This window comes from Medicago sativa, chromosome 2, assembly GCF_051527215.1.
Source record: "Medicago sativa cultivar Bolivia chromosome 2, Bolivia_mono, whole genome shotgun sequence".
Taxonomy (NCBI): Eukaryota; Viridiplantae; Streptophyta; class Magnoliopsida; order Fabales; family Fabaceae; genus Medicago; species Medicago sativa.
In genome coordinates, this window is record NC_140750.1 from 13,233,377 (window position 1) to 13,261,031 (window position 27,655).

Below are 27,655 nucleotides of genomic sequence, written 5' to 3' on the forward strand. Positions count from 1 at the left end.
ATTTGACAAGAATAAACAAATAAAGATAGATAATTATACAAGTAAAATAATTTTTTCTTTTTCAACAAAATTTATGTGTAAAATCAAAACCTATAAGTTTCAAGAATTTTTATTGCCTATGTTAAATTAAAACCATCAACAAATAAACAACAACAAATGTTATAGAAAAATATTATGGTATGAAATTTCAATATACTAAATCAATATTCAAGAATAAAACTACTATACTCATTTTAAGTGTACATATATAGTTGAAGAGATTCTAAATTAACCGTTGAAGTTAGTTCCACACTGTTCAAATTGTGTATCGTAGGTAAATATATTTTAACACCTTTTATTATACATATAAAATATGGAATTAATTTTAGGGAAGAATAGGATTATGTACTATGAATAGCAGTTATATGTTTCGGTGTGAATCCTGTGAGCATAGTCCTCGAAAAAGGTAACTATCATCCACTAAAACCAAATATAATTTGTTGAGCAACCACAAATTATCGTAAAAAGAAGAAAGAAACAATGTTACCTCAAATGCTCGTGGAGTTTCGTGCTAATAACGTGTTATGAAATTAATCAAAAGTAATGTAAGATATTGTACAACATAGAAGAGTAGAGAGAAATGGATAAAGAGAGAACAAGAGAGTATATTATATTGCTTCTCAAGTGTGTTCTTTACATTGAGATATAAGTCCTATTTATAGGACACAAATATGGTAAGTTACAAGTACATGAAGAGTCATAAAACTAAGTGTCGTTAACAATGAATATAGACATTCACTCTTAGGAGTTAAGGAACATAGAAAGCCTTGTGGAATATGGACATCCACATCATATTAATATTGTTCATAACGTTGCATAAGTAATGCTATCGTATTTAGACTATTTGGATCGACTTGTTAACTCATATTTTGTTGTATTTATAAAATTACCATAAACTTTTTTTTTTTTACAAGAAAAATTATCATAAACTTGTAAATTTTAAATATTAATATACATTCACTCAACTGAATTGTAAATTAATTTTTATTCATAAGTTCAAAATTGTGCTGCTTAAAATAGATGATTGCCTTAAGGTCATGATTTTTTTTCTTCCAAAAAGCAAATAATATATTTATTTTTTTGAAAAAACAAATAAATTTTCAATATAAAGAAACACCCACAAAGCACAAGATATACATTGCGGGTACAACAAGCTAAACATGAAGTTAGATTCCAACATTGCCTTGATTTAACAAAAAATTTGATATCAACGTATGACTTTGCAATAAAATAAAAGAAATTCAATGGATGAACTACTCACTAAACAAACTACTAATAAACAAGTCTCAAGTATAGTACTTAGTCAGAAATTACAATTATTGTCTATATTTTGCTTCAAAATTACGGTTGCTTGCAAAAATTGATTTTCTTTATCTTTCCAATTAAAACTAGTTTTATTTTAGCATTCAGACAAAATTAGTTTTTCTAACACCACTTTCGATATATCATTTTTAAAACAAAAACCAGTTTCATTAAAATCAATTATTTCAAAGTCAATTTATTTTAAAAATATTGTTTAAAAATTATTAATTTTTATTTGCTATGTCATGAAATTTTTATCAACTAACATTTGTTTAGAAAATTGTTATCGTTATACAACATGAAAGGTAATGATAAATATGCGTATGCATTACTACTATTGTACAATTTGAATCTATCATATCATTATTTAGTATAAGCTTTTTTTCAAGGAATTAACTGGTATAAGTTGTCTATGCAATGCATTAGTGTAACACCATCTCCATCTCCAATACAACACTCCGAAATCTGTTTTTTCAAGAATAACAAAATTCGTACGCGTAATGGTCATCAACTTACTAAAATAATATCAAACTTCTCTTGGCACCTCGAAGATAATGCACACTGAAAGTTATCTGATATTAACCGGTATAAGCTGTCAATGGTGTATTAGCATATCTTCCAACACAATCAATCACTGGATATTGCAAAGTTACTTCTCTCTCAGGATAACATAACTGGATCCATTGGTTTTCTGTATCTTAGAGATTCTCTTCAGGATATTAGCAAAAGCTTCCTTATCCTGCACATAACAAACAAGCACATGAAATGTTCAGCCATGTTTTAAAAAAATAAACTGATGAGAGTTCCTGGTCAATGTTCTGACCAATTACCATCCATCCAACCAGATAACATGAAAAAAGAGCAAGTAAATAGTTATGCAGTATACAAACAAGAGAAGGCAATTATACTAGCTGGGAAGTGGGAACAAGTCTCGCATCCTGCTAGAAAAGGGGAGGAAGCATATGTTCCACCCTTATTTTAAACTTAATGCTGCAACTAATACTATTTGATTTTGAGCAAATCAACTGTGGGCCTATATTAGGTTAGAGACTGAAATTTTAACCAAAAGTTCTAAATTTTAGATGTTAGAACAGTTCACTGATTTTGATCAACTCATTCTGGTTCAACAAGGAAAATATGTTTTCCTTTTTCTGGACAGTTATATCAGCAAATTGGTCTAGTCTGGTATTTGAATTTGGCTACAAATCATGAGTAAAATTATTTTTAAATGTTGTATATTAATACATGACTGCCTCGGGCTAAGAAAAGGCGTCATAAGGATTCGTACGTTTATACTTCATATATCCAAAACAAAGGAACTCTCTCTTTAATTTGTGTGAAATGACATAATATGAAAATTACTATGGGGTGGAGGAACCATATCTAAATTTTGACCAAATGTTGATCAAGAATTAGCCTTGGGCTTCCGGGAGGAGGGAGCAAGAAAAGAAGGATTGGATGGACGGTGTAAAGATAATGAAATTTAGAATGGCTAAGCAAACATATTCAGTTTAAACAAGGATAAAGAAAAATTAGAACATACCTCTTTACATCTTAATCTTGCCCTAAATTTAGCTACAAGCTCCTGTGTGGTTAATGGAGTCCTCTGCATTAGAACAGCCTTAATTTCTTCCTCGGTTACAGGTCCAGAAGCTGCATTAGAAGACCCAGCGTTTGATGACGGTGGTGGTGTACCTTTTGGAGGTGCATTACTTTTGGACGAAGATCCATTGACATCTTTTGCAGAAGATTTTAGTTCCTGATTCAATAAAATAATGAAGAATTTTAATAACAGCAATAGGAAAACGCTCTAAAAGAAGTTATTTGAAGAAAAAAAAAATTCTCCGACAAGTTTTTTTAAAATATATTATCTGATGTGTTAGAATATATTAAATTTCTCATAATATTTAAAATTTTATATTAGAGTATCTTAGTTTATCTTTTAGAATCATACTATGCAGGATGTTACAATATTTACTTGTCCAAAGTCCAAACCATTTCAAAAAACAGTTTCCCAACAAACTTGCTTCGCCATTGGTTTTAAAAAAAATCTGCTTTCAAGGGTCTATTTACTTTGTGAAAACATTTTCAATTTTCATTTCCTAAAATTTGTGTTAGTTTTACTTATCAACAATGAGAGAAGAGATTCTTAAAGTGAGTCATTGTGAATTTGTGACAGAAAGAAGATCAAGTGCTAGCTTGGAATGATGTGTTTCAGGAAATAATGGACAGTTCTTTTGCCATTTTCATTGTTTCCAGAAATGCAAGACAGTTGTTCACTTCAAGAGTCTCTTTTCTCCTTATTACCAAGTAAGACTAACACAAACTTTAGGAAACGAAAATAAAAGATATTATCTCAAAGAAAACGTACCCTAAATAAGCTACAGTCCAACTTAATTGTTCAATTCTGTATTTTACAATGTTCTCCTAACAGCTAACATTAAAGGTTTATAATAAAAGAAGCCCTCATTATTAAGCTAGCCAACAAAAGGCAATGACTTACATTTTCTGTCTTCACCTTCTTCGTTGGTACACTAACAGAAGGCTTTGCTTCCTCGTTTGCTTTTCTTTTCGCCTTTGAAGACTTTGAAGTAGGTGTTCCACGAGCAGGTCCTGTTGCTGTAGGTTTTGAAGGACTGTTGTCAACAGGTTCTTCCTTAGGTTCCTTCTGCTTAGTAGCAGTCACAGCAGGAACACCATCTTCGTCATCAATCTATACAAATAAAATTGATCCACTGATTAATGAGATATGCTGAAATCTAGTCCAAACCATGGGCAAGGATTTAAAAATGGCAGTAAAGTTGGAACTAATCAGCCACTTCCTCAATAGAGAAGTTACAGAAAATGTAAAGCTATCTGTAGCACACCATAAAGGGAGTGTAATTTGCACTGAGCTATGCTTATCTTTCATCTTATAAGTGGAGCAAAGAACAATAAAAATTGTAGTAAATCGAAAGTAAGTAAAAGGAAAGGGAGAAGTGAAAAGAGAAAGAAGGAATAAAACCCATACATCGTCGTCGTCGTCATCGTCATCGTCCTCAGATTCACTTAGACCACCAGCTCGCCCAAGCAGCTTCTTCAGCTCTTTCCCAGATTTACTCAGACCTCCCCCTTCTTCATTATCTTCATCCTCCTCCTCCTCATCATCATCCTGCAATTATGATTAAAAGAGTTACTTAACAAGGAATGCTTGAATCAACAACACCAAAGAAACTAAATATGGAATTGTCCTCATCCACTCCATGTTATATTAGATATGTATAAGTCCCCAAAGATATAAATATAAAGGATGCCTGCCATCAGTCTCTAGTTAGGTTCCTAAAACTGGGTCAAAATGTAACCCAACTCACATACAAGAGTAACTGACAGGAGTTTGCTCCTATCTAGCAAGGGAATGTATTTTATAGATGAAAAAAGGGAAATAACAGAAGAAAAGGAGCATGATGCATTGTGTGTATCCCCTTATAAAACAGATGAACAAAACTATTTTTTGTTAGGTCAAGGAATAACCCACAAACAAAGATTACACGAGACTTCTTAGTTCAGAACATATTTTCTCTCTCCTGAAATTTTCTCCTCTATTTTCTGCCTAGAGTTGAGCATACAAAAATAAACTTGTAGACTTTGTATTTGTATTTGGGAAACCCATCAATATAGGCACCCATAAGTGATTGCCTAGTCCTCAAGGTAGAAATCATGAGACTTCCCTAGAAAGGTACATTTAACCTACTAAGAACATCTATCATTGTATCTGAACACAATTTACTTGTGGCTTGTAAAAAGTGAATTCAAGATTAGATTAATGAATAAGAACTTATTGATAGCAGGAATGGATAAAGCTAATATGAAAAATGAAAATGAAGTAGAAGGAGGAAGAAAATGGGGGTAGGAAGAAAAAAACAAAAAAAAGGGTGACTTGTAGGTGTTATTGTAAAGAGGGATGAACATGGGCAAAGTGTTGTTTTTTTTATTTCTTTTTTGAAAAACGGCTCAACCCAGCATCTTAGATTCTTAGTTAACTCACTGATTAAGTGAGACAAGCCAAGTTAACTTGGATTTTTAGTGAATTATAATTTTTCACCCACCAACCCCACTAAGTGGAACAAGGCTTGGTGGTTGTTGTTGTATAATTTTAACAACCAACCCACCAATGAACGTGATTGACTTTGCATATGATACAAAACAAATATGGGAAATGCTAACGGAGCACTCTTTAAGGACCTTAAATAGTAAGTTTTATAAAAATTTGTGTATCAATGCATTGGAAATTGAAGTGTTTGATTTTTTAAAGAATAATTTCTTAATTTGGAATCCTTAAAGAGTGCCCTAGAGGCACTCGTTATCCAACAAATATATACAAGTTGGACATAAAAGGAAAAAAATATCAGGGATTGAGAGAGATCACAGCTGCAAATCTCCTCTATCTAAGAAAACTAACTGTTTCAAGGAATAAGAATGAAACTAATAAATAGTAAGAGAAAATACAAAAAGTTATCAATATAATCAACCAGATCAAATAAATCCATCTAGAGAGTGACAGGATTCTTAGAAATTGTGATTGGGCCTAACACAACCCCACATAACCGGCTTGTGAGGATTACCCCCACTTATAAACACATCGTTAGGCCATCTTTTATCCGATTTGCAACTCTTTAACAGGGATAAAATGTTTTAGATACTTTATTGGTCAACAATTTTCACAACAAGGACAAAACCATGCCATGTAATCGGTATTAAGGTCCAATGATAGATCATTTACCTCAAATCTCACTCATTACCTCTATGGTTTGGCCTATAGTTTCCATCGTCTCTCTTTACCTCTAACAATTAAATTACCTTTCATTTAGTTAAATCCTTCTTATGAAGGATAAAAGTCCATAAATAAATACATATTTAATATATAACCAATTGTAGAATTAGCCATGACATAGAGAGGGCAATATATAACTGACGTATCTCAAGTAAAAGAATTTGTGGACTGAAAACTAACCTGTTTGATCTCAGGAGGAGCGGGAACTTCGGGAGCCAAATCTTCCCTTTCCTCGGGATCATTACCAACAGCTTCATCATCATCAGTGAAAATCTCTTCATGCTCCCAATCATCACCTGTAACAGATGTACAAGTACAACTATACTCAGAAAGAATAAGCACAAACTCATTAAAGTGTTTTGAAAGATTTCAATTCATGCCGAGTCAACTTTCAAGAAGCAACCAATTTGATTTCTTTATTACTCTCTGCGCTATCCTCCTCCAGGTGAATAGATCCACAGCACAAACTCATTAAAGTGTTTTGTAATTTATGACATACTCCCTCCGGTCACTATTATAAGCAAATTTTTACTTTTTAGATTCATTCAATAAATAATGTATGTGGTCTACAATATAGACCACATACATCATTTATTGAATGAACCTAAAAAGTCAAAATTTGCTTATAATAGTGACCGGAGGGAGTAATGTATACCGTAAAATAATTGTTCGCTACATAAAACTAACTAGAAGTAAATTGATAACCTTCAACATGGATTCATAAAAATAATATAAAACAAACAAGGCAAGATACTCACCCTTTTCAACATCATAATCATCCTCATCATGGTCCCCTCCCCTTGGACCTTCTTCATCATCGTCAAAGGTATTTTTTTTATTCGGTCTTTTCTTCCTATCTACTTCCTCGTCTTCATCTTCCTCTCCTTTATCAGAGGAAGGACCTTCATCTTCATCATCACCAGTCTTTTTACGGCCCCTCCCACCACCTGCATTGCTCTCCTTGTCATCTAACTTCCCATGTTCACCAAATGCAGCAGGCCCATTATTCGCTGCTTTCATCATCCATCTTTGATATCCATCAGCAGTTTTTTTCCTATTTTTCATCTTCTCTTCTGCTTCCTCTAAAGTCAATTGCTTATATTGCGCGACCTTGTTAAAGTTGTACCTAAAAAAAGGCATGACAAACTTTGCATCATCCTACTGTCTTTGAGCAGTAACAAACACAGATAACAAGAAGATAAAAAGCAGCCACAAACACAATCCTTAACAAACATACCAGGAACCAGCAGGAATGGCAACAAACTCCTTCTTTTCCTTCATTAGCAGGTAATACGTAGCTGATTGTGAACCTTCAAGATGACCCTGAAACTGGGACTGACCTGTTTCATCCTCCAAGAGCCAAGGCCTGTTCTTGTATTTCTCCTATGTAATGCAACACCAAATCACACATGAACAAAAAAGAAAAGAAAAAAATTGACCTATTAGTATTTCAACCCAGAGGCAATTATTCACTTTCTTCATGACAAACACATAATCGTATTTTCATGTCCACAACAATCATCAATTAAACAACTCAATATTTTGACCCAACATTACCATGACATGATGACTTCGGTATTCATCATACTATTAATAAAATACAATTCGCTTAAATGCAATTCTTATATATATATATATAGGAATTAATGAACCCCCATAAAAGCCAGTTTTCTCGCACTCGGGCTGAAAACATGTTCGATATGCTAGTTGGTGTAATAAAGAAATAGTAAACTACCAAATTTGCCTTTGACTTTGTAAGGCACTCAAATAATATGAGTAAAATTTGACAGAGTCAGGGACCTCTTTGAAATTCTAAAGAATACATCAAGTATTACACTTTCACAACTTCTAAGAGCATACATGGTGTTTTTAGGCAGTTATTCTCTCTTTAGCACCGACACTTCTGATCGAAGACATGTCTTTCGGTGTATGACACATCTCAGTGTCTGACACCGACACATGTGATTACATTCAATTTTGTTATTTTCTTAAATTACTACCAATGTCGACGTGCCAGTGTGTATCCGGTGTCGTGTATGCGCTTCATAGATTCTTCTAAATATAATGCAAGAAAACCACAAAGACAAAGCAATAATCCAAGAACAAATTAGAATACCCTTGTAGCATCAGTAACTTGACGACCCTTCAATCCATCCTTCTGCAAAGACCATTTATTTTCAGCACTTTTCTTCTTTGAAAAATCAGGTAACCCAGTCATAAACCTTCCAATGAAATAATTCTTATCATTGGCCGAACTCGCACGAACATTATACTCCTGTAACAAAAAATCATCAAAAAAATCGCACAATTTCAAAACCTAATTCAAAAAATTGAATAAAAGTAATCATACTCGAATCAAACGAGTGAGCAACGCGCCACAGGTGGAGCATTTAGAGCGATTTTCCGCCATGGTTTTGCCACAGGGGGCGCAAATAGTCAAGTGCTTGCAATTGCTTCCGTAGAGACCAGTGGTTTCACCGCATCCGCTGCAACTGGATTTCAATTGAAGATCCATTATCGTTGTTGTTGAATCTTTTCGGCGAGATTGAGATTTATGATAGGATTAACGAAGGAATTATCGTTCTAGGGTTTCGTGATTGGGATTTCGCTCAGTTCATAGTTTCGGTCTTTGGGAATCGTTTGCTCAGTTTCTGAGGGTAAGAAAGAACTCCAACACAATGTTCAATTGTTTAATTGCTTCGTTCCTTTCTCAAACTCTCACATAAATAAATGGAAAGTGTTTTTGGTTACAATAATTAAGGTTACACTAATTAAGTGTTTTTCGTTGCAATAATTAAGGTTTCAACATTTTATTATCTTTAATTTTCGGTTTTTTTTTTGGTTACCTCTTTAATTTTCGGTTGTATATAGCACATTTTCGGTTGATAGTATTTGTATATAGCACATTTTTTTTTTTATGAAGTATATTGATACTACACAAATTTAAAGTTTTTTTTTTTATGTTGAAGCAACTGAAATTTAAATTGATTTTTTATGGTACGACATAGATTTGAAATATATAAGTATTTTTTTTCGGTGGTGGCCGGGATTTGAACCTCAGACCTTGCATATATTATGTATTGTCCAAACCAACTGAGCTAAACTCACGAGGACACAAAATATATAAGTATATATAGACACACAATTGTCTGAAATATTCGTGACTCGAAACTAATTTTTTATGTGACTGTAATCTTTATCTTGTTATATGTAAAGCAAGACCCTTCTAAATATTATAGTGGAATTTAATTGATTTTTTTAACAAATAATTTATTATCAACTTGATAAAATTATATTAATTGATTTTTTTAATAAATAATTTATTATCAACTTGATAAAATTATAAATACTTTAATTTAAATAAAGGGTAAAAATGTACTACACCAAAATTATGTATCTCATTTATATACAAGCACAAATATTCGATATTATATGTAAGTTTTTTTTTTTTTTTGTTTTGCCAAATACCACATGCGATCCTTTTAAGAAGAGTTTAACTCAATTAGTATGGACAATGCATAATGTATGTAAAGTTTGGGGTTCAAACTTCGTCCACTACAAAAAAAAAAAAAAAAGATGTTTATAACAAGTTAGTCAATTTAAGTTTTTTGTTACAAATTTGTTCTTTTAAGTCATAAAATTTATGCACTATTTTCCTCAAACCTAGTTAAAAAATGTTTATATGGAAGTTTGATGTTAAGTTGGTATGTCCAAACTCACCACTCTCAAAATTATGGTTTATAGGTGTGTTATTCGGTCTTGATTTGAAAAAAATAACTGATCAATTTATTGATTTGTAATATTGTCGATGAAATATTTATTTGTAAAATTTTGCTTAAATTAAAAAAAAAAACATGTTTTATGTCATAAGCACTTTTGAGCCTACTACATCACTGCTAAATAGTTCATAAACACTATCCCCATGAGCTTAACTCAGTTGGTAGGGACAATGTATAATATATGCAAGGTTCAAGGTTCAAACCTCGGCAAAAAAAAAAATTGATAAACACTTTTTAACAAACTTTGTAAATATTATAATATTATATAACCTAAAATAATATTATATAACCTAAATGACCAATTTGTAACCAACAAAAATTTAAAGGACCAATTTATAACAAAAAAACTTAAAAATTACTTGTTATAAATATTTAACTTAAAAACCACGGGAGGTATTTGACCTTTTGGTCTATTTTTATTTTTTAACTTTTTTTATTTAAATCAATTTTTCAAACCGATTTTATATTCAACCCATTTTTTTATTCAATGAATTGTTTCTAAAATCAATGTTTCCGATTAATTAGTTCAAAGATGACTTTAAGTGTAAAATCGAAATTGTAAAAATTGATATTATTGTATCAAATTCGAATTTAACAAGTACTAATTATGTCAAACTACTCAATAAAAAATAATTATGTTTTTTAAGGGAGAAATAATTATGTTATGTCCCTAAAAAAAATTAATTATGTTAGACCAAATTGATTATGTTATGTCTCTAAAAAAAAATTAATTATGTTAAATCATTGTATTGCAATATTAGATAGAGCAACCGTAACCAATTACTTTTTTTGGATAGAGTAAAGGTAGTTCTTTACAATATTCAGAGGCACTGAAGAGGTGTGAGAAAGGGAGGCAAGATACTTGTTTCAAGTTTACCAGATCATTTCATTTTTATAATCTCACAGTTCTGACTTAAAAAAAAAAAAAAAAAAAGAGAGTGAGAGAAATAAAACGATAACAATTCTCGTGCATATGATACTCACAAAACAACAGAAGATTAAAATGTTTCCCTTGAAGCTCAATCTAGTCAAAGGTTTGATTCACTTTCTTAGAATATCTTTCTCATCAACATCTAGAGAAATTTTTCATTTGCATAACCAATGAAAGCTTACTTATGCATTAAATAAACTTGGCTTGCCTTCACGGGGTTCCCCCAAAAGAACACATATAACAGTTTTGACGAGAAGTCGACATATTAGTGGTGAGACAAACTCTTTACAATTCTAAGCAAGAAAAATTTTGTAACTTTATTTTTTCAGTGTCCTATAGTTTCAAGATATCACGCAACAGTGAATGAAAATATCTTAAATCTTGGTGATGCAAGACTCATAAAATCATAAAAATATGAGTCAGGATCCGTTGACACCAGGTGTAAGTCAAAGGATTTACACCAAATCTCAACCGTTAAATTTAATTGATCGCACAGCTCAAATTATATCAACATAATAACAAATAAAAACACAACACAGTGGATCTCGCTCTTCTTTCTTCTTTCTATTGTTTTTCTTTGCCACCATAAAACTGATCAGAAAGAAATTCTCATTGGTACCATGAAAAAACTAATACACAACACAATCAATCTCATTCAAAAACTGCTTTTGTTTGTCATCATCTACGTTAGAGCAACAAGGAGGAAGCTTTCAACGTGAAAAAATAATCAATTTTGATAACCGGCACCGATAATCAAGCCATCATCTTCAATTTTGATTTTCTATAATATTCTGAATGCCACGGCACATCTATGAAAAAATAATCCTAAAATAAGGAACAACAAAAACAATAGAAAGAAGAAAGAAGGAACAAGATGGGACCGATAATCAAGCAATCATCTTCAATTTTGCTCTTCAATTTGCTCTTCACGGCACAGATGGGAATTTCTCTTAAATCAGTTTTACAATAGAAAGAAGAAAGAAGGAACAAGATCCACTGTGTTGTGTTTTTATTTGTTATTATGTTGATGTAATTTGAACCGTGCGATCAATTAGATTTAACGGTTAAGATTTGGTGTAAGTCTTTTGACTTACACCTGGTGTCAACGGATCCTGACTCTAAAAATATTATGTCCTATTTTCCCGAAAGGAATCTCCATATTTATGAACATCTCACCATTGCTCTTTGAATTGCCTCTTGGTCAAATTTGGCAATTAAAGAACAGACATGTCTTTCCACAAAGATGACTATATTTGCTTCTTTAAATTGTAAAATCTCGTTAAATGAACACACAAAGATGATAGAACTAGTTGCATTATCATACTTCATTTTCCATCACAATAGTTGCATGGAGATTTCTTTTCTATGTCTATTGTGAAATGATTCCATGACCCTGAGCAGTTCTGATGCTTCTTAGTTTGCACTATTAGACCGTGGGTGGAGGGGTAGAAACTGTATGCTTTTTTTCAAGAAATTAACTGGTTTAAGCTGTTTATGCAAATGCAATAGTGTAACACCATCTCCATCTCCAATAAAACACTCTGAATCTGTTTTGCCAAGAATGGCAAACTCGTAAATGGTCAACAACTCACCATAGTTAATACCAAACTCATCATGGCATCTTCCGACACAATCAATCACTGGGTATTACATATTTACTTCTCTCTTAGGATTACATAGATGGAACCATTAGTTATCTTTTTCTTGGAGATTGTCCTCAGGATATTACCAAAAGCTTTCTTATCCTGCACATAACAGAAAAGCACGTGCAATGTTCAGCCAGGTTTCAAAAATTAAACTGTTGAGAGTTCCTGGTCAATGTTCTGACCAATTTAACTATCAATCCAACCAGATAATATGAAAAGAGCAGTAAATACTTATGCCAGTATACACGAACAAGAGAAGGCAATTATACTAGCTAGAAAGTGGGAACAAGCCTCGCATGATAATATGCTGCCACTTGTACTTTTTGATTTTGAGCAAATCAATTTTTTCTCCCTTATCTTAAACGACAATTTAGTTTGCTTTTTTTTTATCAAATGAGCTTATAAGCTAAAAGCTAAAAGCTATAAGCTCATTTAATGGGCTTACCAAACAGTCTCCGAATGGATTAGATCAGACTGAAATCTCGGCCAAAAGTTCAAAATTTAGATGATTAGACCTGTTGACTAGTTTTGGCCAATTCATTCTGGTTCAGCAAGTTCAGCAAGGAATATGTTTTTCTTTTTCTGGACAGTGCCTATGTGTAACTCTAATCTATAGTTGAAACAGTTTAGTCTGGTTTTCAAAATTGGCTACAAATCAGCAAATCATGGTTAAAAGTATTTTTAAATGTTATGTATTAATACATGACGACCTCAGGCTAAGGATTCGTATATCCAATTATCCATCCAAAACAAAATAACACCACAGTAGTTTACCATAATATTATTAGTTAGATAGATAATAGATTGCATCATTATAATCCAACATTGACAAAAAATATCAGTCACAGATTCATTCTAAAGATTAAAGTATTCTTCATAAAATTTAAATGTCAGATAAGTGTGAAACTAAAGCCAATTTATAGTTTTATACTCTTTTAGTCCCATAATAATTGTCACATTTGCAAAAGAAAAACTGTCCCAAAAAATTTGTCAATTTTGATTTTCAATGTAATTTTTAATTGTTTTTTTTTTTTTCTTTCAATTGAACATCTAATTAATATTATGTGCATTAACCCGAAATTATTATTTTACATTTCACATTTATTATAATGGAAATACACCAATGGTTAACAAAGTTAATTTGGTAAAACTGATACTCTCTTTCTTTCAAGTATAAATAACTTTTCTTTAATTTGTGTGAAAGGACATTATATGACAATTATTGTGGGGTGGAGGACTGGACGGAGTCCTTTTCACCATATATAAATTTGACCAAATGTTGATTAATAATTAGCCTTGGGCCTCAGTGGAGGAGGGAGCAAGAAAAGGCAGGACGGATGGACTATTTAAAGATGATGAAATTTAGAGTGGTTAAGCAAACATATTCAGTTTTAAAAAGGATAAAGCAAAACTAGAGCTTACCTCTTCAGATTTTAATCTTGCCTTAAATTTAGCTGCAAGCTCCTTTATGGTTAATGGAGTGCTTTGCATTAGAACAGCCCTAATTTCTTCCTCAGTTACAGGTCCAGAAGCTGCGTAAGAAGACCCAGCGTTTGATGACCGTGGTAGTGTACCTCTTGGAGGTGCATTACTTTTGGATGTAGATCCATTTACATCTTTTCCAGATGATTTTGGTGCCTGATTCAATAAAATAATGAAAATTTTCAACAACGGCACTAGGAAAACACTCTAAAAATTAAGTTATTTGTAAAAAAAAAGTTTCCAGACAAGTTTTGTTTAAAATATGTTGAATGATATTTTTTTTTTTTGTTGTTAACCCTCTGGGTTCCTAGGGGAAGGGGGCAGTAATCCGGAGTTCGGTTAGGAGAAAAGTAAAGTCTGACTAAGCATTGTTCCCACCATGAATCAACTCGGGTTCTCCCGAACGATTCGTAATAGGGAGAGCTTATTAAGCACTTAAGTCCAATCACTTGGTTAAAAATATATTGTATGATGTTAAAATATATTAAATATCTCATAATATTTTTAATATTATTTTAGAGTATCTTAGTTTATCCTTTAGAATCATATAATATGAAGGATGTCACGATATTTGGTTCTCATAACTGGAAAGTGCCACCATGTCAAATTAGGAGAATTGTTGTCCAAATCATTTCAAAAAACAATTTCCCAACAAAGCAGAGCATCGCCTTTGGTTTTAAAAAATCTGCTTTCTAAGAAAGGGTCCATTTACTTTGTGAAAACATTTTCTATTTTCACTTCCTAAAATTTGTGTTAGTTTTACTTATTAACAAGGAGAAAAGAGATTTTTAAACTAAGTCATATAGATAGTGAGAAGATAAAATGCTAGCTAGGAAATATGCGTTCAGGAAATAATGAACCTAGCTCTTTTGACATTTTCATTGTTTCTAGAAATGCTAGATAGCTGTTCACTTTAAGAGACTCTTTTCTCCTAATTACCAAGTAAGACCAGCACAAATTTTAGGAAATGAAAATAAAAAATATTTTCACAAAGTAAACGGACCCTAAATAAGCTACAGATCAACTTAATTGGTCAGTTCTGTATTTTACAATGTTCTCCAAGCAGCTAAATTAATGAAAATGTAAAGCAAAGAAACAATTATATAAAAAAAAAAATGGTGCCCTCATGATTAAGCTAGCCAACAAAAAGCGATGACTTACATTTTCTGTCTTCGCCTTCTTAGGTGGTACACTAACAGATGGCTTTGCTTCCTCGTTTTCTTTTCTTTTCCCCTTTGAAGTAGGTGTTCCACGAGCAGGTCCTGTTGCTGTAGGTTTTGAAGGACTGTTGTCAATAGGTTCTTCCTTAGGTTCCTTCTGCTTTGTAGCAGTTACAGCAGGAACACCATCCTCATCATCAACCTGGACAAATAAAATTGATCCGCTGATTAATGAAAGATGCTGAAGTCTAGTTCAAGCCATATGCAAGTATTTAAAAATGCCAATAAAATTGAAACTAATCAGCGGATCAATTTGTAAGAAAATTGCCACTTCCTTGATAGAGTAGTTACAGAAAATGTAAAAGCTATCTGTAGCACATCATAAAGGGAGTGTAGTTTGCACTATGCTATGCTTATCTTTCATCTTATAAGTGGAACGAAGAACAATAAACAATTGTAGTAAATCGACATTAAGTAAAAGGAAAGGAAAGGGAGAAGTTAAAAGCGAAGGAAAGAATAAAACCCATACATCGTCATCATCATCATCCTCTTCATCAGATTCACTCGGACCACCAGTTCGCCCAAGCAACTTCTTCAGCTCTTTCCCAGGTTTACTCAGACCACCCCCTTCTTCATTATCTTCATCCTCCTCATCATCATCATCCTGCAATTATGATTAAAAGAGTAACTTAACAAGGAATGCTTGAATCAACAAGACCAAAGAAACCAAATATGGAATTGTCCACATCCACTCCATGTTATACTCTATATGTACAATTTTCCAAAAGATATAAATATCAAGGATGCCAGTCATCAGTCTCATGGGTTAGGTTCCTAAAGCTGGGTCAAAACGTAACTCAACTAACAGATAAACAAGAGTAACTGATAGGAGTTTGCTCAGATATCCAAATCTCTCCCAATGGTTTGGCCTATAGTTTCCTTCGTCTATCTTTTACTATTAAATTATCTTTCATCTAGTCAACTTTTGGAGGATAAAAGTCCAAATATACATATTTCCATAAATAAATCCATACCTAATTACCTAATATATAACCAATTGTAGTTTTAGCTATGACACGGAAAGAGCAATTATGATTGACATGTCACACTCACAAGTATAAGAATTTGAGGATTGGAAACTAATCTGCTTGATTTCAATAAGAATTTGTGCACTGGAAACTAACCTGCTTGATTTCAGGTGGAGCGGGGACTTCGGGATCCAAATCTTCCCTTTCCTCGGGATCATTGCCAAGAGTTTCATCATCATCAGTGAAAACCTCTTCATGCTCCCAATCATCACCTGTAACAGATATACAAGTACAACTATACTTACAGAAAGAATAAATACAAACTCTGTGATCTGAAAGTTTTCAATTTATACCGAGTTAACTCTCTCTCTCTCTCTCTCTCTCTCTCTCTCTCTCTATATATATATATATATATATATATATATAGAGAGAGAGAGAGAGAGAGAGAGAGAGAGAGAGAGAGAGAGAATCAACGTTATAGTCAAGCTAATTAGTTGTGCTACAAAATCAGCACATTGTACTTAGATGCCATAACTCACGGGTTATCCTTATCCAAGCTCTACTCAAGTCTTGCGAGCTTATCAGTCTATTACTTACTGATTAACAGATTTTTGTGTTAGACAACTTTTAAACAATATGTTCTCAGATTGTCCTATTAGCAGATTTATAATGTATATGGTAAAAAAATTGTTCACTACATGAAACTAACCAAAAGTAAATTGGTAACCTTCAACATGGATTCATAAAATATAAAACAAACAAGGCAAGATACTCACCCTTTTCAACATCATAATCATCGTCATCAAGGTCCCCTCCCCTTGGACCTTCATCATCGTCATCATCATAGCCACTTTTTTTATTCAGTCCATGTCTACTCTTCCTATCTACTTCTTCGTCTTCATCTTCCTCTCCGTTATCAGAGGAAGGACCTTCATCATCATCACCAGTTTTTTGACGGCTTCTCTTGCTTTCCTTGTCATCTAACTTCCCATGTTCACCAAATGCACCATTATTTGCTGCTTTCATCATCCATCTTTGATATCCATCAGCAGTCTTCTTTTTCCTATTATTCATCTTCTCTTCTGCTTCCTCCAAAGTTAATTGCTTATATTGCGCATTTTTTTTAAAGTTGTACCTAAAAAACAGCATGGGGAACTTTGTATCATCCTACTGTCGTTGAGCGGTAATAAACACAGATAAGAAAATAAAGAGCAAAGTTCTTTCAACGAACACAATCCTTAACAAGCATACCAGGATCCAACAGGAATGGCAATAAACTCCTTCTTTCCCTTCATAAGCAGGTAATATGTAGCTGATTGTGAACCTTCTAGATGACCCTGAAATTGGGACTGACCTGTTTCATCTTCCAAGAGCCAAGGCCTGTTCTTGTACTTCTCCTACGTAATACAACAACAAATCACACATGAACAAAAAAAGAAAAGAATTGACCTATTACAACCCACATGCAAATATTCACTTTGTTCATGACAAATGTTATCATCTTTTCATGTCCACGACAATCATCAACTAAACAACTCAACATTTTGACCTAACCTTACCAAGACACGGTGTATTCAGTATCGTACTATTACTAAAATACAATCCACTTATCCACTTAGTAAAATGCAGGTTGGATTATTATTGATGTCTACTTGTAGCTCCGTGTCCATGTTTATGCTTCATAACCATAGGTTCTTCTAAATATAATTCAGGAAAGCCACAAAGACAGAGCAATAATCCAAGAACAAATATTCAATACCCTTGTGGAATCAGTAACTTGACGACCCTTCAATCCATCCTTCTTCAAAGACCACTTATTTTTAGCACTTTTCTTCTTTGAAAAATCAGGCAACCCAGTCATAAACTTCCCGATAAAGTAATCTTTATCTTTCACCGAACTTGCATGAACATTGTACTCCTGTCACAAGATATCCATAAAAAAATGCACCTCGCAAACCTTAACAGAAAAAAGAAATTGAAAAATTCAATGAAGGTAATCGTACTCGAATCAAACGAGTGAGGGTGGTGCCACAGGTGGAGCATTTGGAGCGACTTTTCGCCATGGTTTTGGCACAGGTTGAACAAAGAGTCATGTGCTTGCAGTTGCTTCCGTAGAGACCGGTGGTTTCACCGCATCCGCAACAGCATGATTTCAATTGCAGGTTCATCGTTGTTGTTGTTGAATCTTTACGCCGGAGAATGAGATTTATGATTTGATTAACGAAGGAATTTTGTTTCTAGGGTTTCGCGATTGGGAATTAGCGCAGTTCGTAGTTTTGAGGCGGAAACTCAAACGCAATGCCAATGTTCGATTGTTTACTCTTTGATCCTTTCTTCCGTATATATTTGCCTTTTTGTTTCTTGAGCAGCAAGAATTAAGTATTTATTTGCCTTTCAAAAGGGTTTTATGGTAAATTCATAATTTGAACAAAAATTAAAAAGTTTTTTTTTTATCTATACTATATATATATATATATATATATATATATATATATATATATATATATATATATAAAAAAAAATCTATACTATATATATACACACACTGTCCTCCCTCCGTCCCAAATTATAAGCAAAAAAACATGTTTTCTTTATCCCAAATTATAAGCAAAAAAAAAATTATAAGCAAAAAAAACCAACTTTTAACATATTTAATTATGTTGTTTCAAAAAATTATCTTTTCCAAAGGAAAATTAAATTCAAAGTGCATTCAATTTGTTCTCTCTTTCATTTTCTCAATAACTAATAACCAATGAAAATTATTTTTACATCTTCCTATCAGGGCCGTCTTAACAAATTCATGGGCCCAGTTTTAATTTTAGAAGGGATGCAAAAAAAAGAAAAAATTTGGGCCCCAAAAATAAATAAATAAGTCATTTAAAAAAAAATTAAAAAACACACTTTGGTGGGTCTTGAACACATGACCTCACACTCAACAAAAAGTGGCCTTGCCACTGAAGCAATCTTCAACAAAAAGTGGCCTTGCCACTGAAGCAATCTGTGCAGCTTGATATAATTTGCTTTTAATAAATATATATCCATTATTTTCGTGTCTTACATATAAAAAAAATATTTTGGGCCCCAAAAAATTGGAGGCCCGGTGCCGTAGCCCAGCCTCGACGGGCTATGGGCCGGCCCTGCTTCCTATAAAACTTATTTCAAAGATAAAACAAGAAACTATGTTGCAAACTACTATGTTTTAGTTTTCTTAATAAGTGTGATTTTTTTTTATTGTTTATAATATGGGATGGAGAGAGTATACAAATAAAATTACCCCTTTCAACACATTTGGACTGGACTTTTCTTTTCAAAAATACCCTTAATTTTCAATACAAATAACATGTAACAAATAGATACGAATAAATTTTTTTTAAAAAAAAATTAAATATTAAAACAAATTTAACAAACACGATATGAATATATATATATATATATATATATATATATATATATATATATATGTATGTATGTATGTGTGTGTGTGTGTGTGTGTCTATATACTATCATTAAAAAGTGTAACAAACTAGATGAGTATATTTATACTTACTTTTTCATCATTCCAATTATACCCTTAAACAAATTTTTCTATAATAAAATTGTTGTTCGTGTCATTAAAAAAATAATTTAGATTTTTTTTTGTTATATTGTATTATTGTTGGTGTCGTTGAAATAGATAATCGTGGTTAGTTTGATTTTTTTATAACTTGAAAGCAACAAACATTTATATTTTATTAAGTTTTAATCAAAATCAAAATCTCATACAAAAAAAAAACACCTTTCATAATTTTCAAATGTTAACGCAATAAAAGAGCGGAAAGACGAGCACGCGAGTGCCCGTCTTTTCACTAGTTTTTATAAGGCAACATGCTCCATTCATTTAATTTATATATCTTGGACCCGTATTCATGACGGTACATTAATGTAGAGGTGAGAGCTAAGATTACATGAGAGTGTCTTTGCAAGGCATCGCAACAAAACTCATACCCGCGGGTATCCACCCGAACCTGGTGATTATTGTCCTGCATTGAGCTGTGTGATTCATCTGCTTCACGCCTTGCCTTTAAGAAATGGGATGAACTTTTCACAGAAAAAGTAGCTGACCGTGAAGCGCCCCACACAAAGTCATCTTGCGCTTTAGAGAAAGAAATTGGCAATTGAAGAATTTGTTGAGCCTCAAAAGGGAGAAAAATTTCATTAATTAAAGGAGCATTCCAACATTGAATATCGTGGTGAATGAGATCTGAGACAAATGTAATATCACAATTAGGGGATTTAGGGGACCAAATCTTGTGCCCATTTTGATAAGGAAGCCAATTATCCTCCCATACATTAATTAGACGACCATCTACCACTCTCCAAATACCAGCTTTCTCAATAACATCCACTCGTGCTTACAAAATACTTCTCCATGTATAACTTGGGCAGTAACAAGTTGAAGCTTTCAAGAAATTGCTTGTAGGAAAATACCTTGCTTTCAAACACTGTGAGATCAATAAGTCGTCGTTGTGCATAATACGCCAGCCTTGTTTAGACAACATTGCAAGGTTAAACTCATGAAATGTTCGAAAGCCTATTCCACCTTTCTTTTTTTCCTTACATAAAGTCTCTCATTTAATCCAATGAATTTTACGCTCACCTTGTTTGCTGCCCCACCAAAATTTATTAATCACACTCTCAATATGCTCACATAAACCTAACAGAATTAGAAAACAACTCATCAAATACGTAGGAATTGTTTGAACCACTGATTTGATCAAAACTTGTCTCCCATCAGTTGATAGAAATTCTTCTTTCCAACCTTTCAGCTTCTTCCACACCCTATCTTGGACAAAATTGAAAACCTGTCAACAAAGTAGGAAGCCCCAGATACACTTTGAATGACACTCAACAGCCTTAATTTGCATCCAACCTTGGAACAAGATTTTACGATCATCAGGTACATTTCGGCTAAAAGAGATTTCAGATTTATCCAAATTTATAAGTTATCAAGAAGCAGATTGGTAAGTAGTAAGAATTACATGAATGGTTTGATAATCTTGAAAAGAATCCCTAAAGAAAATAAGGCTATCATCTGCAAAAAAAAAATGATTAATTTTTGAAGCTCCTCTACCAATTTGAATTACAGGAAGACCCTTTTCTGCTTGTGCCTTATTTAGAAGCCCAGAAAAAACCTCAACACATAAGATAAATAGGTAAGGAGATAAAGGGTCCCCTTGACGGAAGCCTCGTTGAGGATAAATCTTTTGACAAGGATTTCCATTCAACAAAACAGAGAAAGAAACAGTGGAAATACAATTGAAAATCAAATTCTGTCATTTCTGAGAAAAACCCATAGACTGAAGCACCTAAATTAGAAAATTCCACTTGATACAATCATATGCTTTTGACATATCTAGCTTTAAAACCACACACCCCTTCTTGCCTTTACTTTTTTTTCTCATATAATGAAAAGATTCAAAAGCTGGTAAGGCATTATCTGAATTAAACGTCCCGGCACAAAAGCACTTTGGAATTTTCCAATGATATCCGGAAGAATCATTTTCAACCTATTTGCAATTGTTTTTGTAATTATTTTTAAAATGACATTGCAAGGAGAAATAGGTCGAAAATCACCTGGCACCTTCGGCTTCTTCTTTTCTGTAATGAGACATATATAAGTATAATTAATGTTGCTCGGATTTCCACCACCATTTAGAATCTTCAAAGCAAAAGAAGTCACATCCTTTCCAACTATACTCCAAAATTGTTGATAAAATAAAGCAGGCATTCCGTCCGGTCCCGGGGCAGCATGAAGCTTTAAATTTTTAGCCGCTAAGAACACCTCATTTTCTGTGAACTCAGCTTCCAATATGTTACGCATAGCATCCGACAATCTATCTTTGACCAGTTGTACAACTTCAGTAATTCTTTCTGGGTGACTTGCAGAGAAAAGATCTTGAAAGAAATTATTAAACACCATGGCAATGTCTTCCTCATCATCAAATTTTATCCCATGATCATTACATATAGAATCCACCCAATTTCTAGATTTTCTCTGAGAAGCTTTTTGATGAATTTTTTTTTGTATTTTAATCTCCATGTTTTAACCATAAAGCACGAGACCTCTGAGCCCACCAAATTTCTTCACTCTCCACCAAGTCATTCAATCTAGCATCAACTCGTCTAATTTCTGACATCACCCCCTCATGTTGAGTTTGCTTATTAAGATCATCCAATTTCTTTTGAACAATTTTTACATCACCAAAATGATCCTTACTTCAGTTAGAAAGTTCATTCACACATCGATTAATTTTATCAGACATAAAATCCCCTGCGACCTCCCAAGAACCTTTCACTACATCCAAAATTCCACTATTACGCAACCAACATTCTTCAAAACGTTGTAATTTAAGAACATTTTGTTTTTTCTTTGGCTTCCTAGAAGCAAGTCGTATCCACAAAGGTAAATGATCTTAAGCATATCTCGTTAAACGCACCACTGAAGCTGAAAGATGAAATGAGGACCAATCTGGCGTCGCTACCATCCTATCAAGGTGTGCCTTGATATTAGATACATCATCTTGTCTATTATGCCAAGTAAATTTATCACCCTCAAAACCTAAGTCAAAGAGATTGTGATTTTGAAGAGTGTCCCGAAACAACGAAATCATATGAGAGCTTCCGAAATTCCCGCCTTCCTTCTCATCATGTGAAAGAATCAGATTAAAATCCCCCATGAGAATTCACTTATCAGTACTTTCCACCAATGATAATCGGTCAATTAACTCGCAAGTTTTATGCTTCGTTTGAGACTCCGGAAAACCATATACCCCAGTTAGCCTCCATTTCTCATCACTATTCTCAATAGCAATTAAGATATCAATATGGTTAGAGGAAAGAGATAATACCTCCACTTAGACTCCTTCCTTCCAAAACATTGCAAGATTGCCGACACGTCTATTACCTTCTCCTGAACAACTAACGGCAACAACACCAGATAAACCTTGAACATTCCGAAACTTGTTCATCTCAAAATCTTTTTTCTTAGTTTCTGAGAGGAATACACTTGTGGGGTTTTTTTTTATCTCTTAAAGAGCTTTTTGAACGCACTAATCGTCTGTAGATTACCAATCCCACGGCAATTCCAAGCTATGCAACTCATTGTCTCCGATAAAAAAACAAAAACTCCTTATTGAAAGGGAAAAACAATACTCCTTATCGAAAGGGAAAATAATACTCCTTATTGAAAGCGAAAATCAATACTCCTTATTAACACGGAAAACAAAAACACAAAAAAAAAAAATTCTTCGTGAGTAATTCATCAAACAGGTTGAGGGCATCCTTACTTGATATTAACAGAGGTGGACGAATGAATTTCAATGGTAGCAGCACAAAAAACCCTATTTGAAAATGCATAACATATGACTTCTCAACGATCAATCATCCTGACAAAATCAATAGTGTATTGAATTTTTCAAAAAAAGCTAGAACCCTTGTGATTAACCCATCAAGCTTCAGATACCTCAAAATTGTGATAACACAAAAACCCCTACTAGCTTGATTCAATTGTCTTCAAGCAATCATGATTAAGCAGTTTGTGAAAAACCAAATCAAAAAATGTGGCACCCAAGGAAAAGTCAAACGGTGAGCCCAATCAATAGTAGCTGATTGTAGTGGTTTGTAGCATCAAGGATTATGTGTAGCGGTCAATTCAAGTGCATCGCAATTCTAATGTTGTTTAACGGCTTCAATGAATTTGGGTGTTAAAGTAAAGAAAACGTAAGTCGTTTTCTTTCAGGGAGAATCGTAAATCGCTTCGACTAGAGAATCGTAAATCGTAACTCGCTCTCGTTTTAAGTTTGTTGTGAATTGAGCTTTTTATGTAAATACTAGTAACAGGGTGTGGTTATGGTGCATAAGGAAAATCCTTATGCACCATGCATAAGTCCAGCCCATTAACGTGTAGCCCAACATAATTGCTTCCTACACCCCCCAAACCCGAAAATCCTTTTCACTGATTTTTTTTACCTCTATTTACTAAGATGTATTGCTATCTACTGGCACTAAATCTGTAGTCTGGTTGTATTTAATCAAAGGGGCTCATGAGCTGTGCAGATAATGGGTGCTGAGGGGTTATAAGGGGACCACTAGTGCATCACATTATGCTTTTGTTGTATTTACATCTGATTCTGACTTTAGGTTGCTGTGACACATCTTAAGCTATAACACGTTATTGGCTTTCTTTAATAATAAGATGTAGCTTTTGCAAAAAAACAAATGTTATTTCTATCACTGATAGAAAAAACCAGTAAGCCAGATAATGTATCAGTTATGGGGAACTTGATTGCTGCTCAAGTGATTGCAGGAATGGTTTGGAAATATAGTATAGTTATAGGGAACATGGATTGGTGCATAACATAATACTATCTTCCACACTAGCATCTGGCAAGTTACAGCTCAACATCACATGTCAGAAATTGTTCTTTATAACAACATATTCAAAATAATAAAGTTATTTTGGTATCACTAGTGAGAATTCAAGTTGAAACCCACTAAGAGTATGTTAAGAAAGCACACTAAGAATCTATAAGTCAGGAGGACTAAACTACGCATTTATCTACAGTCTAGGGATTATGTCATCTTCTGTATCACTTCTGTTAATTATCATGTTTAAAAAATTTAATTGTTTGAAGATAGTGTCATTTTATCTGGGTTGATTTAGTTATCACCAGTGGCTCGATTCTAGGAAACCATAAGTATGGTTTAATGGTTTTGATAGTCATGTATGTGAAACCAAAATAATTGTGTAATGGTTTTTAATGAAATTATTATTGTTAGATGGTTTTGAATAATGATTAAGATGCTATACATTGAAATTATTACTGAAACCATAATTATGGTTTAATGGTTTTGATAGTCTTCTATGAGAAACCAAAATAATTGTCTAATGGTTTTGCTATGGGTATGATTTATGTGAGTTGTACTCCAAAACCATTTTGCTGTGGAAATGGTTTCTGCGAGTTGTACTCCAAAACCATTAGATGTACTTAATGGTTTTGAATTTTCTTTTTCATCAATTCACAGCAAGAAACCTTCGCCGGAGAAGACAGAGGAGACGAATCCGCTGAATCGGAGAAGACAGAGGTGCACAAACCCTAAATTCTTTCTCTCTCTTACAATTTCTGGATCAAACGTCAACTTTTTCCAGAAATTGTCAAGAACACTATGAACACCATCAAGAACAGTTTTCCATAAACGCAATACATATGAACACATAAACACAAAACCAAATTTACACCATTCAAACATCACAAATTACTTGAACTCTCCTTTCAATAACTCGTTTTCGGATCAGTTTTCTTTCAACAACAACACTGTTTCAACACAAAAATTCCATCAACGATTTATCACACAACAAGATCAAATCTGAAGCGAAAACAACACAATTCCGACTTGCACAGAAACCGAGAACGGAAGGCGGAAGACAGATTCAACCGAATCAGAGTAGTGAGAGGTGTAATCGCACGCGGATTTGTGAAGGGGAAAGGGAAAGAGATGTGTAATCAAATCTGATGGTTGTGATTAACTTATGCATGGTGCATAAGTTATGGCTTATGCACCATAACTTTTGCCCTAGTAACATACTCGTGCATCCGCACTGGTACTGGTTGGTCGTGGATGATTTTGTGTAATATGAACTCGACATTATGTATTTGTGAGCAGTATAAATTTAGACCATTTTATCAATGACAACTTGTATCGTGTATGATTGTAATATTTTAGTACATGCTCACATAGCCCGTGTATTTTAGTCGACGATGATTCAATATAATTGTAGAATTGAAGTGAGGTAATATTCTAAACATTATAAACGTTTTAGCAGGATTTTTTTTTTTTTATAAATTATAGTTTGTACCGTATATCAAAGTTAGTTTAGTTAGTGACAACTTATCACATGCATTTGAGTTAATTTTGAAATTTTAATAAATGCCCACTTCACTCATGCAATTTATTTATTTACGATATCATATAAAGTGTCCATTTACCCCGTGCATTTTAGTTGATGAGAGTTCAATATAATTATAGAGTTAAAGTGATGTGATATTATAAATAGTATAAACGTTTTTGCAAGAACAATATTTTTATTAATAACAATTTGTCCCGTGTATCAAACTTAGATTTGTTAGTGACAATTTATCCTGTGCATTTGAGTTACTTTTGAATTTTTGTCAATGCCCGCTTCTCCTATGCATTTTAGTTATTTAATTTTTTTTAGACAATGCCGACTTATCCCGTACATTTTAGTTGTTGACGGTTCAATATCATTGCAGAATTAAAGCGAGGTGATATTATAAATAGTATAAACATTTTATAAAGAACAGTTTTTATAAATGAAAACATGTCCCGTGTATCAAAGTTAGTTTAACCAATGACAACTTCTTCCAGTTATTTGAGTTACTTATGAAAGTTTTGATATGATAAAATTGTGGAAACTCGTTAATATTGTCAAAATATAAACATTAATACAATGTTTCTATTGAATAAATTTTTATTTTATATATGTAAAACATTGTTCAATGTTTACACCGCACCCGTTGCAGATTTTATGTACATATATATGCATAAATAATTTTTTCATGTACATATATGAGAAAATCGATATGATCAAATTTTGAAAACTCAACTATTTTCATAATATCAACATCTATGTAGTGTTTCTATTAAATAACTTCTTATTTTATATTTAAAATACCGTTAAAAATTTGCACCACACTCGTTGAGTATTTTATATGCTTATATATGCAGATTTTTTTTTTTTAGTAACGATATGTGATAAAATTAGGAAAAGTTGTGACTATTTTTAAAATATCAACGTCACTGTATTATTTTTTTATCTAATCGACATCACTGTATTGTTTCTCCAAACTACTGTTATGGATTTACACCGCATTCAATGTAGAATTTATGTGCTTATATCTCCAAAATCAAATGGAAAGATAGTCATGTTTTCTTTCTCCTTCATTCATCGAGAGGGGTGGTTTTAGGTCATTTTTTGACCTAGAATCACCATTCTACATCTTTTTTATGTTTTCTTTCAATATAAATAAGTAGTTTTCACATATATCAAGTTTTTTCTTTTGTGGTTGTTGTGATTTCGTCGTCTAAGTGCGGCGTTGTGTTGTTCGTCGTCTTGTGCGGCGTTGAATTTCGTGTTTTAACGCAGTGTTCGTTTAGTTCCTACTGAAAGATCGACTTCAGTGAATTACAAATTCAATCAATGATTTGAGCGTTAACGTTGCAGAGCCGGAAGCATGAATATTTCGGTGATTTATTATTTGTAGGCATTTTGCCGTTGTATCCTATTAACTTGGGTGCTGTGAGTTTGTTCCCAAATTCACCCTTTATGTTTTTAGCGATGTTTGTATCTGATGTACTCGATTAATTTGAATGAATAAATATCGTTTTATTTTTGTTAAAAAAAATGAAAAGATAGTCGTC

The 27,655-nt window shown here is 33.0% G+C and overlaps 2 protein-coding genes across 2 annotated transcripts; both read right to left on the reverse strand.

Annotated features, from left to right (window-relative positions):
• Positions 1-1,678: 1,678 nt before the first annotated feature.
• LOC146944708 (transcription initiation factor IIF subunit alpha-like) lies at positions 1,679-8,847 on the reverse strand. Its single transcript, XM_085743051.1, has 9 exons — positions 8,502-8,847; positions 8,268-8,426; positions 7,389-7,534; positions 6,910-7,277; positions 6,332-6,447; positions 4,352-4,492; positions 3,845-4,054; positions 2,885-3,100; positions 1,679-2,080 (listed from the first exon to the last, which is right to left on the reverse strand). Exons 1-9 carry the CDS (start codon positions 8,664-8,666, stop codon positions 1,991-1,993), a joined length of 1,611 nt encoding a protein of 536 aa, XP_085599177.1. The 5' UTR covers positions 8,667-8,847; the 3' UTR covers positions 1,679-1,990.
• Positions 8,848-12,159: 3,312 nt separating this feature from the next.
• LOC146944709 (transcription initiation factor IIF subunit alpha-like) lies at positions 12,160-18,505 on the reverse strand. Its single transcript, XM_085743052.1, has 9 exons — positions 18,181-18,505; positions 17,937-18,095; positions 17,429-17,574; positions 16,954-17,312; positions 16,334-16,449; positions 15,679-15,813; positions 15,151-15,351; positions 13,930-14,145; positions 12,160-12,606 (listed from the first exon to the last, which is right to left on the reverse strand). Exons 1-9 carry the CDS (start codon positions 18,343-18,345, stop codon positions 12,517-12,519), a joined length of 1,587 nt encoding a protein of 528 aa, XP_085599178.1. The 5' UTR covers positions 18,346-18,505; the 3' UTR covers positions 12,160-12,516.
• Between the last annotated feature and the right edge of the window lie 9,150 nt (positions 18,506-27,655).

What these genes read in the sequence shown, in the direction of transcription:
- LOC146944708 (XM_085743051.1), bottom strand. Translation starts at nt 8,666, where the DNA reads ATGGATCTTCAATTGAAATCCAGTTGCAGCGGATGCGGTGAAACCACT. An exon ending in GCCATTCCTGCTGGTTCCTG is followed by an intron (nt 7,278 to 7,388) that starts GTATGTTTGTTA and finishes GCCTTTTTTTAG; the next exon opens with GTACAACTTTAACAAGGTCG. An exon ending in CTCCTCCTGAGATCAAACAG is followed by an intron (nt 4,493 to 6,331) that starts GTTAGTTTTCAG and finishes TCATAATTGCAG; the next exon opens with GATGATGATGAGGAGGAGGA.
- LOC146944709 (XM_085743052.1), bottom strand. Translation starts at nt 18,345, where the DNA reads ATGAACCTGCAATTGAAATCATGCTGTTGCGGATGCGGTGAAACCACC. An exon ending in CTCCACCTGAAATCAAGCAG is followed by an intron (nt 15,814 to 16,333) that starts GTTAGTTTCCAG and finishes TCATAATTGCAG; the next exon opens with GATGATGATGATGAGGAGGA. An exon ending in CAAGATTAAAATCTGAAGAG is followed by an intron (nt 12,607 to 13,929) that starts GTAAGCTCTAGT and finishes TGTTATGTGCAG; the next exon opens with GATAAGAAAGCTTTTGGTAA.